Source organism: Sprattus sprattus (genome assembly GCF_963457725.1).
Source record: "Sprattus sprattus genome assembly, chromosome: 14".
NCBI classification, from domain to species: Eukaryota; Metazoa; Chordata; class Actinopteri; order Clupeiformes; family Clupeidae; genus Sprattus; species Sprattus sprattus.
In genome coordinates, this window is record NC_137912.1 from 6,805,735 (window position 1) to 6,818,234 (window position 12,500).

The 12,500-nt window shown below is 50.0% G+C and overlaps 1 protein-coding gene across 1 annotated transcript in view; it reads left to right on the plus strand.

The window, feature by feature from the left end:
• Nucleotides 1–12,500, plus strand: part of ppfia2 (PTPRF interacting protein alpha 2) — a gene marked incomplete at its 5' end in the record, with an annotated part of 182,637 nt that overhangs the window by 132,107 nt on the left and 38,030 nt on the right. The window contains 2 exons of the mRNA XM_080851365.1: nt 7,605–7,712; nt 12,192–12,413. Of these exons, the coding sequence (XP_080707491.1) occupies nt 7,605–7,712; nt 12,192–12,413 (330 nt within the window). The remainder of the gene's footprint in view (nt 1–7,604; nt 7,713–12,191; nt 12,414–12,500) is intronic.

The window sequence follows — 12,500 nt, forward strand, 5'->3', positions numbered from 1 at the left end:
CCTCTAATCTAGGCCCCTGATTTCCCGAAGGCCCCAGACTCAGACATTCACAAGTTATTCAGCTGCAGTAAGATATGCTACTTATTAGCTCATGCCTTGTTACATAAAGTAGCTCTACAAAAGATCAGCCTAAATTCTCTGTTCATAGCCCATGGTTTGTGTGTGTGCGTGTGCGTGTGCGTGTGCGTGTGCGTGTGTGTGTGTGTGTGTACATAAAGTAGCTCTACAAAAGATCAGCCTAAATTCTCTGTTCATAGCCCATGGTTTGTGTGTGTGTGTGCGTGTGCGTGTGCGTGTGTGTGTGCGTGTGCGTGTGCGTGTGCGTGTGCGTGTGCGTGTGCGTGTGCGTGTGCGTGTGCGTGTGTGTGTGTGTGTGTGTGTGTGTGTGTGGCAGAGAAGAAAGAGGAGCGAAGACTTTCCCCAGAATGTGATCATGATTGACATCCAACACCAGTAAGCACCCTACCCCTCACCCGAATCTATATATCAGCCTCAGCCAGAACCAGACAGAGAGACTTCCCTCCTGCCTCCACAGTCCCCTCTCTCTCCTCCAGCCTCCCTCCTGCCTCCACAGTCCCCTCTCTCTCCTCCTGCCTCCCCAGTCCCCTCTCTCTCCTCCTGCCTCCACAGTCCCCTCTCTCTCCTCCAGCCTCCCTCCTGCCTCCCCAGTCCCCTCTCTCTCCTCCTGCCTCCCCAGTCCCCTCTCTCTCCTCCTGCCTCCACAGTCCCCTCTCTCTCCTCCAGCCTCCCTCCTGCCTCCACAGTCCCCTCTCTCTCCTCCTGCCTCCCCAGTCCCCTCTCTCTCCTCCTGCCTCCACAGTCCCCTCTCTCTCCTCCTGCCTCCCCAGTCCCCTCTCTCTCCTCCTGCCTCCACAGTCCCCTCTCTCCTACTGCCTCCCCAGTCCCCTCTCTCTCCTCCAGCCTCCACAGTCCCCTCTCTCTCCTCCTGCCTCCCCAGTCCCCTCTCTCTCCTCCTGCCTCCCCAGTCCCCTCTCTCTCCTCCTGCCTCCCCAGTCCCCTCTCTCTCCTCCTGCCTCCCCAGTCCCCTCTCTCTCCTCCTGCCTCCCCAGTCCCCTCTCTCCTCCTGCCTCCCCAGTCCCCTCCCTCTCCTCCTGCCTCCCTCCTGCCTCCCCAGTCCCCTCTCTCCTCCTGCCTCCCCAGTCCCCTCTCTCTCCTCCTGCCTCCCCAGTCCCCTCTCTCTCCTCCTGCCTCCCCAGTCCCCTCTCTCTCCTCCTGCCTCCCCAGTCCCCTCTCTCTCCTCCTGCCTCCCCAGTCCCCTCTCTCCTCCTGCCTCCCCAGTCCCCTCTCTCCTCCTGCCTCCCCAGTCCCCTCTCTCCTCCTGCCTCCCCAGTCCCCTCTCTCTCCTCCTGCCTCCCCAGTCCCCTCTCTCTCCTCCTGCCTCCCCAGTCCCCTCTCTCTCCTCCTGCCTCCCCAGTCCCCTCTCTCTCCTCCTGCCTCCCCAGTCCCCTCTCTCCTCCTGCCTCCCCAGTCCCCTCTCTCCTCCTGCCTCCCCAGTCCCCTCTCTCCTCCTGCCTCCCCAGTCCCCTCTCTCCTCCTGCCACCGCAGTCCCCTCTCTCCTCCTGCCTCCCCAGTCCCCTCTCTCCTCCTGCCTCCCCAGTCCCCTCTCTCTCCTCCTGCCTCCCTCCTGCCTCCCCAGTCCCCTCTCTCCTCCTGCCTCCCCAGTCCTCTCTCTCCTCCTGCCTCCCCAGTCCCCTCTCTCCTCCTGCCACCGCAGTCCCCTCTCTCTCCTCCTGCCTCCCCAGTCCCCTCTCTCCTCCTGCCTCCCCAGTCCTCTCTCTCCTCCTGCCTCCCCAGTCCCCTCTCTCCTCCTGCCACCGCAGTCCCCTCTCTCTCCTCCTGCCTCCCCAGTCCCCTCTCTCTCCTCCTGCCTCCCCAGTCCCCTCTCTCTCCTCCTGCCTCCACAGTCCCCTCTCTCTCCTCCTGCCACTGCGGCTGAATGGAGGGGATGGGGGTTGGAGGGGCGACTCTGGGCGGTGGGCTGGATTCACACCAGTGTCTGTTGCAGAGTGTCTGTGTTGATCACCTGCCCAGTGTCAGCACTGCACGTCAGAGCCTCTGGCCTTTGATGAGCCCACTTGAGCTCCACATGCTCCACACATCAAAGGGACACGCGGTTCACTCTTTTGTCGGCAGGAAAGTTCTCTATGTGTTTTTTTTTTATCACTCCACCTGGCCATCTCTCTTACCCCCTCTCTCTACCCCCTCTTCCATTCCTTTCTTTTTCTCTCTCCATCTCTCAACCTCAATCTTTCTTTCCCTCTTCATCACTCCCTCTATTTCCCCTTTTTTTTTTGTCTTTGTCTCTTTCTTGCTTTCTCCATCTCTCCCTACCTTATTCCCTCTCTCCTTCCCTCTCTCTTTCCTTCTCTCTCTCTCTCTCTGTCTTTCTCTCACTTCTCCCTACTCTTTCCCCCCCTTTCTCTCCATTCAACCCTATCTTCCCAATCACTCCCTCTCTCCTGCCCCTCTGCCTCTCTTCATCCCTCTCTCTCTCTCTCTCTCTCTCTCTCTCTCTCTCTCTCTCTCTCTCTCTCTCTCTCTGTCTCTCTCTCTCTCCTGTCCTCCATTAAGCAGCAGTCAGGGTGTTCTGCTCTTCATCTCATTTGTCCCTCTCTGTGTGTCAGAAGGTGCCAGCACTGTTTGATCTTCGATAAGGGGGGAAGATGACACACTACCCCCCCCCCCCCCCCCCCCCCCACACACACACACACACACACACACACACACCCCCCCAGCGCTGGCAGAGGATGAGGAAGCTTCTAATTGCTCCCTCATTAAAAGCCCATGGCAGGAGGAGGTGATAAGGAGCAGATGGCACATTCAGTGCCTATCGGTGGCCTCTCAATCCATTACGCCTTCCTCAGAGAAGCTGCTGGGCAATGGGGCTAAACTCTCCCTCTCCGTCACCACACAACTTCTACCCGTTCCCTCCTGTCCCTCCATCTCTTGGGCAACTTCAGCAGCAGTATCATCAGCATCAGCATCAGCAGCATCAGCATCAGCAGCATCAGCAGCAGCCTTGTCCTTCTTTTCCTCGGGCAGCAAGGAGCACAGAATGTTCAGTGAGTGCTACTGATAGCAGCAGCAGCAGGGAACAGAACACTCTGATAGCAGTCTGCCATGTCTTCAGGCCTCCCTGCTACCGTGGAGATGGCACTGACAGCTGTTCTGAGAACAGGCTTGGACCCAGGATGCCTCTAATGTTCTTTCCTCCTGAGTTGATTAGAATTACACAACAGCTAGATCTGGCCAAACTATTTATTAATTTCTGATTGGACGAGAGGCATTCCATGAGTGGGGATATCCTGGCACAAAACCACGGACTCTTCACTGCTAGTAATCATTCTGCATTTTACTTTAACCCTTGAAATGTACAACAACCTTCCATTCAGTTAAAGTTAGAGAGCAGACATTTTTTTACCTTGCATTTGACATTTTTCAAGTGAGGAAAGGGGGCAGGAGTAGAGGAAATGTACAAATTCACATGTACAAGTAGGCTCTCCGACTCAACTTGGCTGCAGAGTGATAATATTCATTGCTTGGCAATGCTTGATGCTGAACACACTGGTCGGAACTATTTGTTGGAGTGGAGACGGATAATCAAAATTGGAATAAACGGAAGAAAACATCTGGTGTCCTTAAACTCAGTTGGTTGTTGAACTGTTGTATGAATGCAATATGACACTTGTGTTCGTGGGGTTTTCTAAACGATATCCCCGCGGCTGTGTTAACCTGCTGCACTCAGCCTATGGCCTATGGCGGAATCACAGCCGTGGGGATATGGCACGGTCATTGAGGCCAGACATGGGAACTTGGACCCAAAAGCGGAGACATTAAAGTCAAACCAGACTGGGAGTTTAATGAGTCTCTCTTCACAGACATTCAGGCAGAAAATCATTAGGCTTAGTCAGGCCACAGTTCATAATCTCCTGAAATCCAACACAAGGAGGAGGAAACCAGGGGTCCAGGGGGCTTAGAACAGACAGTAGCCAGAAAACAGAATCGGAGCGCTAACTTTAGGCACTCACAGATCAGAGAGGGTAAAACCTCCGTGAGGGCAAAACTCCAAAAGAAAACCAAGATCCAGAACAATAGGCAAGGGCAAATCCAGAGTCTGAAAAGCAGCCAGAGCACGAACACATGAGGAACGTGTAGTCGGCGGCGACGTGTGTGTGATCCACAGGGAGCCAGGAAGGGCAGGATCTGAGTAAAATATGGAGCAGGATCTCAGTAAAATATGGAGCAGGATCTAAGCAAAATATGGAGCAGGATCTCAGTAAAATATGGAGCAGGATCTCAGTAAAATATGGAGCAGGATCTCAGTAAAGAATGGAGCAGGACCTCAGTAAAGAATGGAGAAGGATCTGGAAGGAACGGGTCCTTTTCCAATCCCACTCTCACACAGGCCATCTTGCTCACACACAAAATCTCTACATGTAACACGATTTCTTAAACTTTGGCTCTTGTTATATTTTTTCTATTTTGTGATGTTCCTCGTGCTTTTCATTTATGTAAAGCACATTGTATTGCCTCTGTGTAGGAGATGTGCTGTATAAATAAACTTGCCTCTCCTTGCTCTGCCTTACTGGCGCTGGCACTAATCCCACTGTTGGGATCCAGTACCCAGCAGGGGTCACGGCGACCTTAGGATGCTTGTCATGTAATCACGAAGAGCGACATGATGTTGTTGTACATGCATTCTACAGCCACACTGAGTAATGCAGCAGATGCCTTTATCGTGACGGATTATATTTCCTACAGCTTGACCTCTGTTGAGTTATATAAGTAGCTTTGTATAGAACTGCACGTAGTGACTGTGAGTGGCGTACAATCTGACTATGTTGGGGTAAAATGATCTGCCATATAGCTCTATGGTGCTAAGGGCTAACCTTGTCCCACTTCATGCACCTTCCTGCTTCTGTCACGTGATTGTTTTACTTGCTCCAAAGAAGCTTGTATTTATGTTATAACTCCTTCATAAACCATGCATAACACATCTGTAAGCATCACATAGGCCTACAGTGTTGGCATTAGCATTAGCTTAAGGCAGCTCAGTCTACAGACTTATATGATAATGGGTATATGGGAGTTTTAGTGTCTGATAACAGTTCCCGCGAGAGACACTATGATTTTTTTTCCTTTTCTTCTTCATGATGGCTATCATAATGTAAATCAAATCGCTCTTAGATTTTTCTTTTTTACAAATGACAGACTTTGTTTAAAAACCCACAAAAAAATGAAGCCTTGAGGGATAATTGCTGCTTTTATCTTTTTTTTTTATGGTGGATGAGGGAGCTAGTGAATCATGTGGACTGGCTAACAATAATGAGAGGTTATTCTGTCCAGGTTCGTCCTCCCCCTGCCTCTCACACACTGTGTGTGTGTGTGTGTGTGTGTGTGTGTGTGTGTGTGTGTGTGTGTGTCTGAACTGCTAGCACAGGATCATTTGTCACAGCGGCTCATTGTGTATCTACAGAGATGAATCTGCTTTTGTATCGCACGCTGACACACAGCTCTCCCTCTGTTTGATCGGCCATTAAAATCATGACGTCGATGTCTTGACGGAGTTGACTAAACGCTGCAGCGACGGCACATAAATCCGGGGGAAATCCCCCCACGCAGAGACGGCCCTGATTGCCGATAATGCCGGCGGCCCTGTCATTTTCTCTAATCACGCCATTACACGCCACGTTTTCTCTTAATCTCATAACTGTCGCCGCAGAGACGAGCGCTGTGGAGACGAGCGTCCCGTGTCTGTGCTTCGCTCTAAGCCAGCAGATGTGCACGTCATGTCAGCTTCTCCCCCCAGATACCCCCCCCCCCTCACTTACATGAGTAGCTTTGTGTGTGTGTGTTTATGTACGTACGTGTTTGTGTGTGTGTGTGTGTGTGTGTGTGTGTTTGTCTGTGTGAGAGAGAGAGAGAGAGTGTCAGTCTTTGTGTGTGTCTGTATGAGAGAGAGATAGAGTCTCTCACTCTCTCTCTCTCTCTCTCTCTCTCTCTCACACAAAGACAGAGAGAGAGAGTCACTCTTTGTGTGTGTGTGTGTGTGTGTGTGTGTGTGTGTGTGTGTGTGTGTGTGTTTTGGAGAGATGAAATGAGGGATAGTCTCTCTCTCTCTTTCTCTCTCTCTCTCTTTTTCTGTTTGTGCGCGTGTATTTGTCTGAAGTGGGCCAGACCAGATTGCACAAGCTTGTCAGAAGTTGTCTTTGGCAGGCTTTCTGGGTTTATAATTAAGATGGTATTCCCGGGAATACCATTCGCCTCAGAGCTATTATTAATTCTGGCAGGGTGTAAAAGACAGATCTCCAAAGCAGGTAAGTGTTTTATTTAGACTCTGTTTAACGCTCTCAGCCAAGTTCAGTTCTGGAAGAAGCTAAATAAATGAACGCCATATGTGATTCTTTCTTCATCATGAAACGTTTTTTTTGTGTGTGTGTGTGTGTGTCTGTGTGTGTGTGTGTGTGTGTGTGTGTGTGTGTGTTCGGTGTGTGTGTGTGTGTGTGTGTGTGTTCGGTGTGTGTGTGTGTGTGTGTGTGTGTGTGTGTGTGTGTGTGTGTGTGTGTGTTAATTAGCAGTTTTTCTATGTTTCTGTAGTGAAATGTTTTTCTGTAGTGAATTTCTGCATTTTCAAATTCTCATTATGCAGCTGGTATTTGAAACATTTCTGTCTTCTTACGCTAATTTGCTCTGAGTGCTTCTTCCACAAGTTTGATGTTGAGGAGGAGAACTTTTCCCTTCACTTCCCCTGACAAGAATCGAGAACTTTCATTTGGATTTCATTTTACGTTATCTCTACACAAAACTCAATTAGACAGTAATGAAGTGACTGGTGTTTGATCACAGCAGGCAACATCAACATCGCAGTGGAACTTCACCAAGAAGACGTGTCAGTGAGGGAGAGAGAGAAAGAGAAGGAGAGAGAGTGAGGGAGAGAGAGAAAGAGAAGGAGAGAGAGTGAGGGAGGCAAAAAAAAGGGAGGGGGATAAAAAAACAAAAACACAACCTGCAGCGTCTTAGAATAGTGCTGCCCACATCTTGGCCGATTATAACTGTCTCTCTCCACCCCGGCAGCTCTTGCCTCCTCCTCATCACGCATCATCACTCACCACCACCCTAATTACTGTTGTCGTCTGTTGCCACTGGCAACCGGATTAAGACTGTTTGCCGTGTGTTCCTGGTGACAGAGAGGGAAAGATGGTGAGAGGGAGAGAGAGAGGGGGGGGGGGGGGGGGACTGGAAGGGGGGTGCTTTTCCGTTTCGGTGTGCAGGGTAATAATAGTAATCAGGTTGGTTCCTGTGCACAGAGTTCATATTAGCAGCAGGCCAAAGCCCTTGTAGGTGTGATAAAAGCAGCTGGAAATTGAGGTACAATTGGCGCTCGAGTAAAATATTTTGAGTAAGGATGACAAGTTGTGTTAACATGAAGAAGGTTGTATGATGTTGTTTGACAGATTGCTCTTCCCTGCTTAGTAGCCTCCATAGCCAGACATAGCTCTATCAGAGGATGCCATGTTGGTTCTTAATGACATACTGTATGATAGACTGATGGTAACTGTCGCTCATTCTAATTGGTCCACAGATCGTAGCCTTAAGGGAGCAGAATGCCCACATCCAGAGGAAGGTGGCATCAGGTGATGGCGAGGACCTGCTGGAAGGCACAGATGCCGGGCAGAAGGTCCATGGGAAGGTGGGTAAACTTGGCATCTGTCTACCTAACCTTTTTATCTACAAGTGTGTCTATCTACATGTTTGCCTATCTATCTGTCTGTCTATCTATATGTCTGACTATCTACATGTCTGCCTATCTATCTGTCTGTCTATCTATCTGTCTGTCTATATTTCTGTCTGTCTGTCTGCCTATCTGTCTGTCTGACTATCTATCTGTCTGTCTGCCTATCTACCCGTCTGTCAGTCAGCCGGTCTCTTATCTATTGCTTCAGTTCCTGTTCCATATCGATGTGGTTGTATATCAGTGTGAAGCAGGGTTGCAGTCCTGTCTCCCTGCACAAAACTCAAAATGACTTTGCAGTTTGAAAGATTTGTATCTGTTAAAGAGCTCTCCAGCATTGGTGAGTGTCCAGCCCAAAGCCAACGTCTACTTTGCAGAAAGTCAAGTCTGAAAGCCCTCCTGTCAAAGAACCCAGCTATCTACATGCACAGTTAACTCAAAAGACAGACAGTTCACTTTAGCTTCAGCAGTTGAGAGAGTAACAGATGCGTCCTACCATTTTAACGGATGGCTTCAGAATGTAGAGTAATATATCCACGCATACTGTAGTGCACTCTTCCAATCTACTTTATTCTAAGCAGGACACGGGGCACGGGCACGGGCACAGGCCACATTCACAGTCACAGTCACAGTCACAGTCACAGTCACAGGCCACAGGCCACAGGCCACAGGCCACAGGCCACAGGCCACAGGACACAGGACACAGGTCACAGGACACAGGTCACAGGTCACAGGTCACAGGTCACAGTCACAGTCACAGTCACAGTCACAGTCACAGTCACAGTCACAGTCACAGTCACAGGACACAGGACACAGGACACAGGACACAGGCCACAGGCCACAGGCCACAGGCCACAGGACACAGGACACAGGACACAGGTCACAGGTCACAGGTCACAGTCACAGTCACAGTCACAGTCACAGTCACAGTCACAGTCACAGTCACAGTCACAGTCACAGTCACAGTCACAGTCACAGTCACAGGACACAGGACACAGGACACAGGACACAGGACACAGGACACAGGACACAGGACACAGGACACAGGACACAGGACACAGGACACAGGCACAAAACCGAGCACAGACGGGCGTCTAGAGCCTGATGAGAACCATGCTGTTTCCTTGCAATTATTTCCCTGTAGCATGTGCCTCTCTCTGACAGGCGTGATGTATTGTGTTTGATCCACAGCAAATTACCCCAAAAGTCAGAGTACAGCGTTCTGTCTGAGTTCAGCTGCAGTGAAAGTTTGATTAACCAGACAGTTGGTGTGTGACGATGCACCAAGACCCCCTTTCTCTCTCTCTCTCACTCTCTCTCTCTCTCTCTTATTCTCTCTCTCTCTCTCACTCTCTTATTCTCACTCTCTCTCTCTCTCTCTGTCTCTGGGTAAATGTTCTGACATGGCTTGGCCAGACAAGACTCCCTCCCTCATCGTCCAGACCCAAAATAATGATCCCTCATCACTTTACGAGGCCGACTAAGGCAATCGTGTTTTAGTGTAAGTGTCGGCTGTTTCAGTTGAGTCGGAGATTGTGGGGCCGCCACTGGGGCCAAGTGTGAAAGTGCCGACGAAGAGGAGGGGGCGGTTTAGATTTCAAAGTTAAGAAGTAATGAAAAAGTGTGTGTGTGCATGCGTGTGTGTGCATGGGTGTGCGTCTGCGCTTGTGTTTGTGTGTGTGTGTGTGTGTGTGTGTGTGTGTGTGTGTGTGTGCATCTTTAGAGATGCAGGGCCTGAGTCTGCTCATTCTCTGATCACAGATAGAGAGGAGAGGGGCCTAATTAGGCAGAGCACACACAGATGGATGGCTGTGGATGAGCAGCTGGCACACACAAACCCACACACTCACCCATAAAGTGCATCACCTCCACAAACAAACACCCACACACACACACACACACACACACACACACACACACACACACACACACACACAGCCATACACTGCATCACCTTTACAAACACACACACACTCACCCATACAGTGCATCACCTCCACAAACACACACACACACACACACAGAAACACACACACTCACACACACACACGCACACAAAAACACAAACACATACTGTACAGACAGCCGTAACCTCCTCAAATCATTACTGCGTTTTTGTCTGCTTTACCTTCTGTTTTGAGTCAGCCAGTAATTCCACATATTTGTGTGTGTGTGTCTTTGAGTTTGTGTGTGAGTAAGCGTGCGTGTGTGTGTGTGTGTGTGTGTGTGTGTGTGTGTTTCAATGGTGCCTGTAGTGTCTTTGAAGCTGCTCCTTCCTCATGAATTAAGTGTATCATCCCGGGCGAGAGTGGTCTCTCGGGCTCTCCTAAATTAAATGACACTGGGTCGAGTCTTGGGCTGAAATTTACTGCAGGATAAACAGGAGCGTCTAGCCTCCTCCCAAACACAAGGGGTTCTGAATCAAGGCCTCTGGATAAACAGGAGCGTCTAGCCTCCTCCCAAACACAAGGGGTTCTGAATCAAGGCCTCAGGATAAACAGGAGCGTCTAGCCTCCTCCCAAACACAAGGGGTTCTGAATCAAGGCCTCAGGATAAACAGGAGCGTCTAGCCTCCTCCCAAACACAAGGGGTTCTGAATCAAGGCCTCAGGATAAACAGGAGCGTCTAGCCTCCTCCCAAACACAAGGGGTTCTGAATCAAGGCCTCAGGATAAACAGGAGCGTCTAGCCTCCTCCCAAACACAAGGGGTTCTGAATCAAGGCCTCAGGATAAACAGGAGCGTCTAGCCTCCTCCCAAACACAAGGGGTTCTGAATCAAGGCCTCAGGATAAACAGGAGCGTCTAGCCTCCTCCCAAACACAAGGGGTTCTGAATCAAGGCCTCTGGATAAACAGGAGCGTCTAGCCTCCTCCCAAACACAAGGCGTTCTGAATCAAGGCCTCTGGATAAACAGGAGCGTCTAGCCTCCTCCCAAACACAAGGGGTTCTGAATCAAGGCCTCTGGATAAACAGGAGCGTCTAGCCTCCTCCCAAACACAAGGGGTTCTGAATCAAGGCCTCTGGATAAACAGGAGCGTCTAGCCTCCTCCCAAACACAAGGGGTTCTGAATCAAGGCCTCAGGATAAACAGGAGCGTCTAGCCTCCTCCCAAACACGAGGGGTTCTGAATCAAGGCCTCAGGATAAACAGGAGCGTCTAGCCTCCTCCCAAACACAAGGCGTTCTGAATCAAGGCCTCAGGATAAACAGGAGCGTCTAGCCTCCTCCCAAACACAAGGCGTTCTGAATCAAGGCCTCAGGATAAACAGGAGCGTCTAGCCTCCTCCCAAACACGAGGGGTTCTGAATCAAGGCCTCAGGATAAACAGGAGCGTCTAGCCTCCTCCCAAACACAAGGGGTTCTGAATCAAGGCCTCAGGATAAACAGGAGCGTCTAGCCTCCTCCCAAACACAAGGGGTTCTGAATCAAGGCCTCAGGATAAACAGGAGCGTCTAGCCTCCTCCCAAACACAAGGGGTTCTGAATCAAGGCCTCTGCCCGACTCGCTACAACTCTCCCTGGGCAGGATTTACAAGAAGTCAAGCCCACAACACCGTGGCTTTGTGTCTGAGCTAATGACTGCACACATCCACTTAAAGTCGCTCTTCTCAACAAGCTGCCTGCTGCCTTATGCTGCTATCTCTGGTTAAAGCAGTGTTCAAACCTGACTGAAGTCTATGAGGCTGGAGATGTAATGCTTTTCTAAAGGCACATCTATCTTCTTTGTTTGTTTCTCTCTCTCCATCTTGTTTCTTTTCCTAAAGTCACATCTATCTTCTGTGTATGTTTCTCTCTCTCCGTCTCAGCTTTCCTGACTTGAGTTCTTGTGTTGTTAAAGTGTGTATAGGTTCATAAACATAAACATTCATTAATAATAAGAATTATAATCTCTCTCTGTCTCTATGTCTCTCTCTCTCTATGTGTGCACATCTGTCTGCAAATGTCAGCTTTCTTGACTTGAGTTCTTGTGTTGTTAAAGCGTGTATAGACAAATCTATAGATTCATAAACAACAATAATAATACAAATAATTATATAATCTCTCTCTGTCTCTATGTCTCTCTCTCTCTTTGTGTGCACATCTGTCTGCAAATGTCCGCCTCCCTCCCTTGTTAAAGCGTGTATAGACATATGTATAGATTCATAAACAACAATAATAATAATACAAATAATTATGTAATCTCTCTCTGTCTCTATGTCTCTCTCTCTCGCTCTATCTGTCTGCAAATGTCCGCCTCCCTCCCTTCCACAGCGTCTGTCCAACGGCTCGATGGAGTCTGTGGACGAGGCGGGCCAGCGTGTATAGACATATGTATAGATTCATAAACAACAACAATAATAATAATAAAAATAATTATATAATATCTCTCTGTCTCTATGTCTCTCTCTTTGTGTTGACCTCTGTCTGCAAATGTCCTCATCCCTCCCTCCCTCCCACAGCGTCTGTCCAACGGCTCGATGGAGTGTGTGGACGAGGCGGGCCAGGTGGGGGAGCTGCAGGAGCTGCTGGAGAAGCAGAACTACGAGCTGGCCCAGATGAAGGAGCGCATGTCCTCCCTCTCCTCCCGCGTCTCCGAGGTGGAGCAGGAGCTGGACACCGCCCGCAAGGACCTCATCAAGTCCGAGGAGATGTGCTGCAAGTACCAGCGCGACGTCAAGGAGGTGAGCAGAACACGCGTGGTTCAAGTGTGTGTGTGTGTTTGTGTGTGTGTGTGTGTGTGTGTGTGTGTGTGTGTGTGTGTGTGTGTG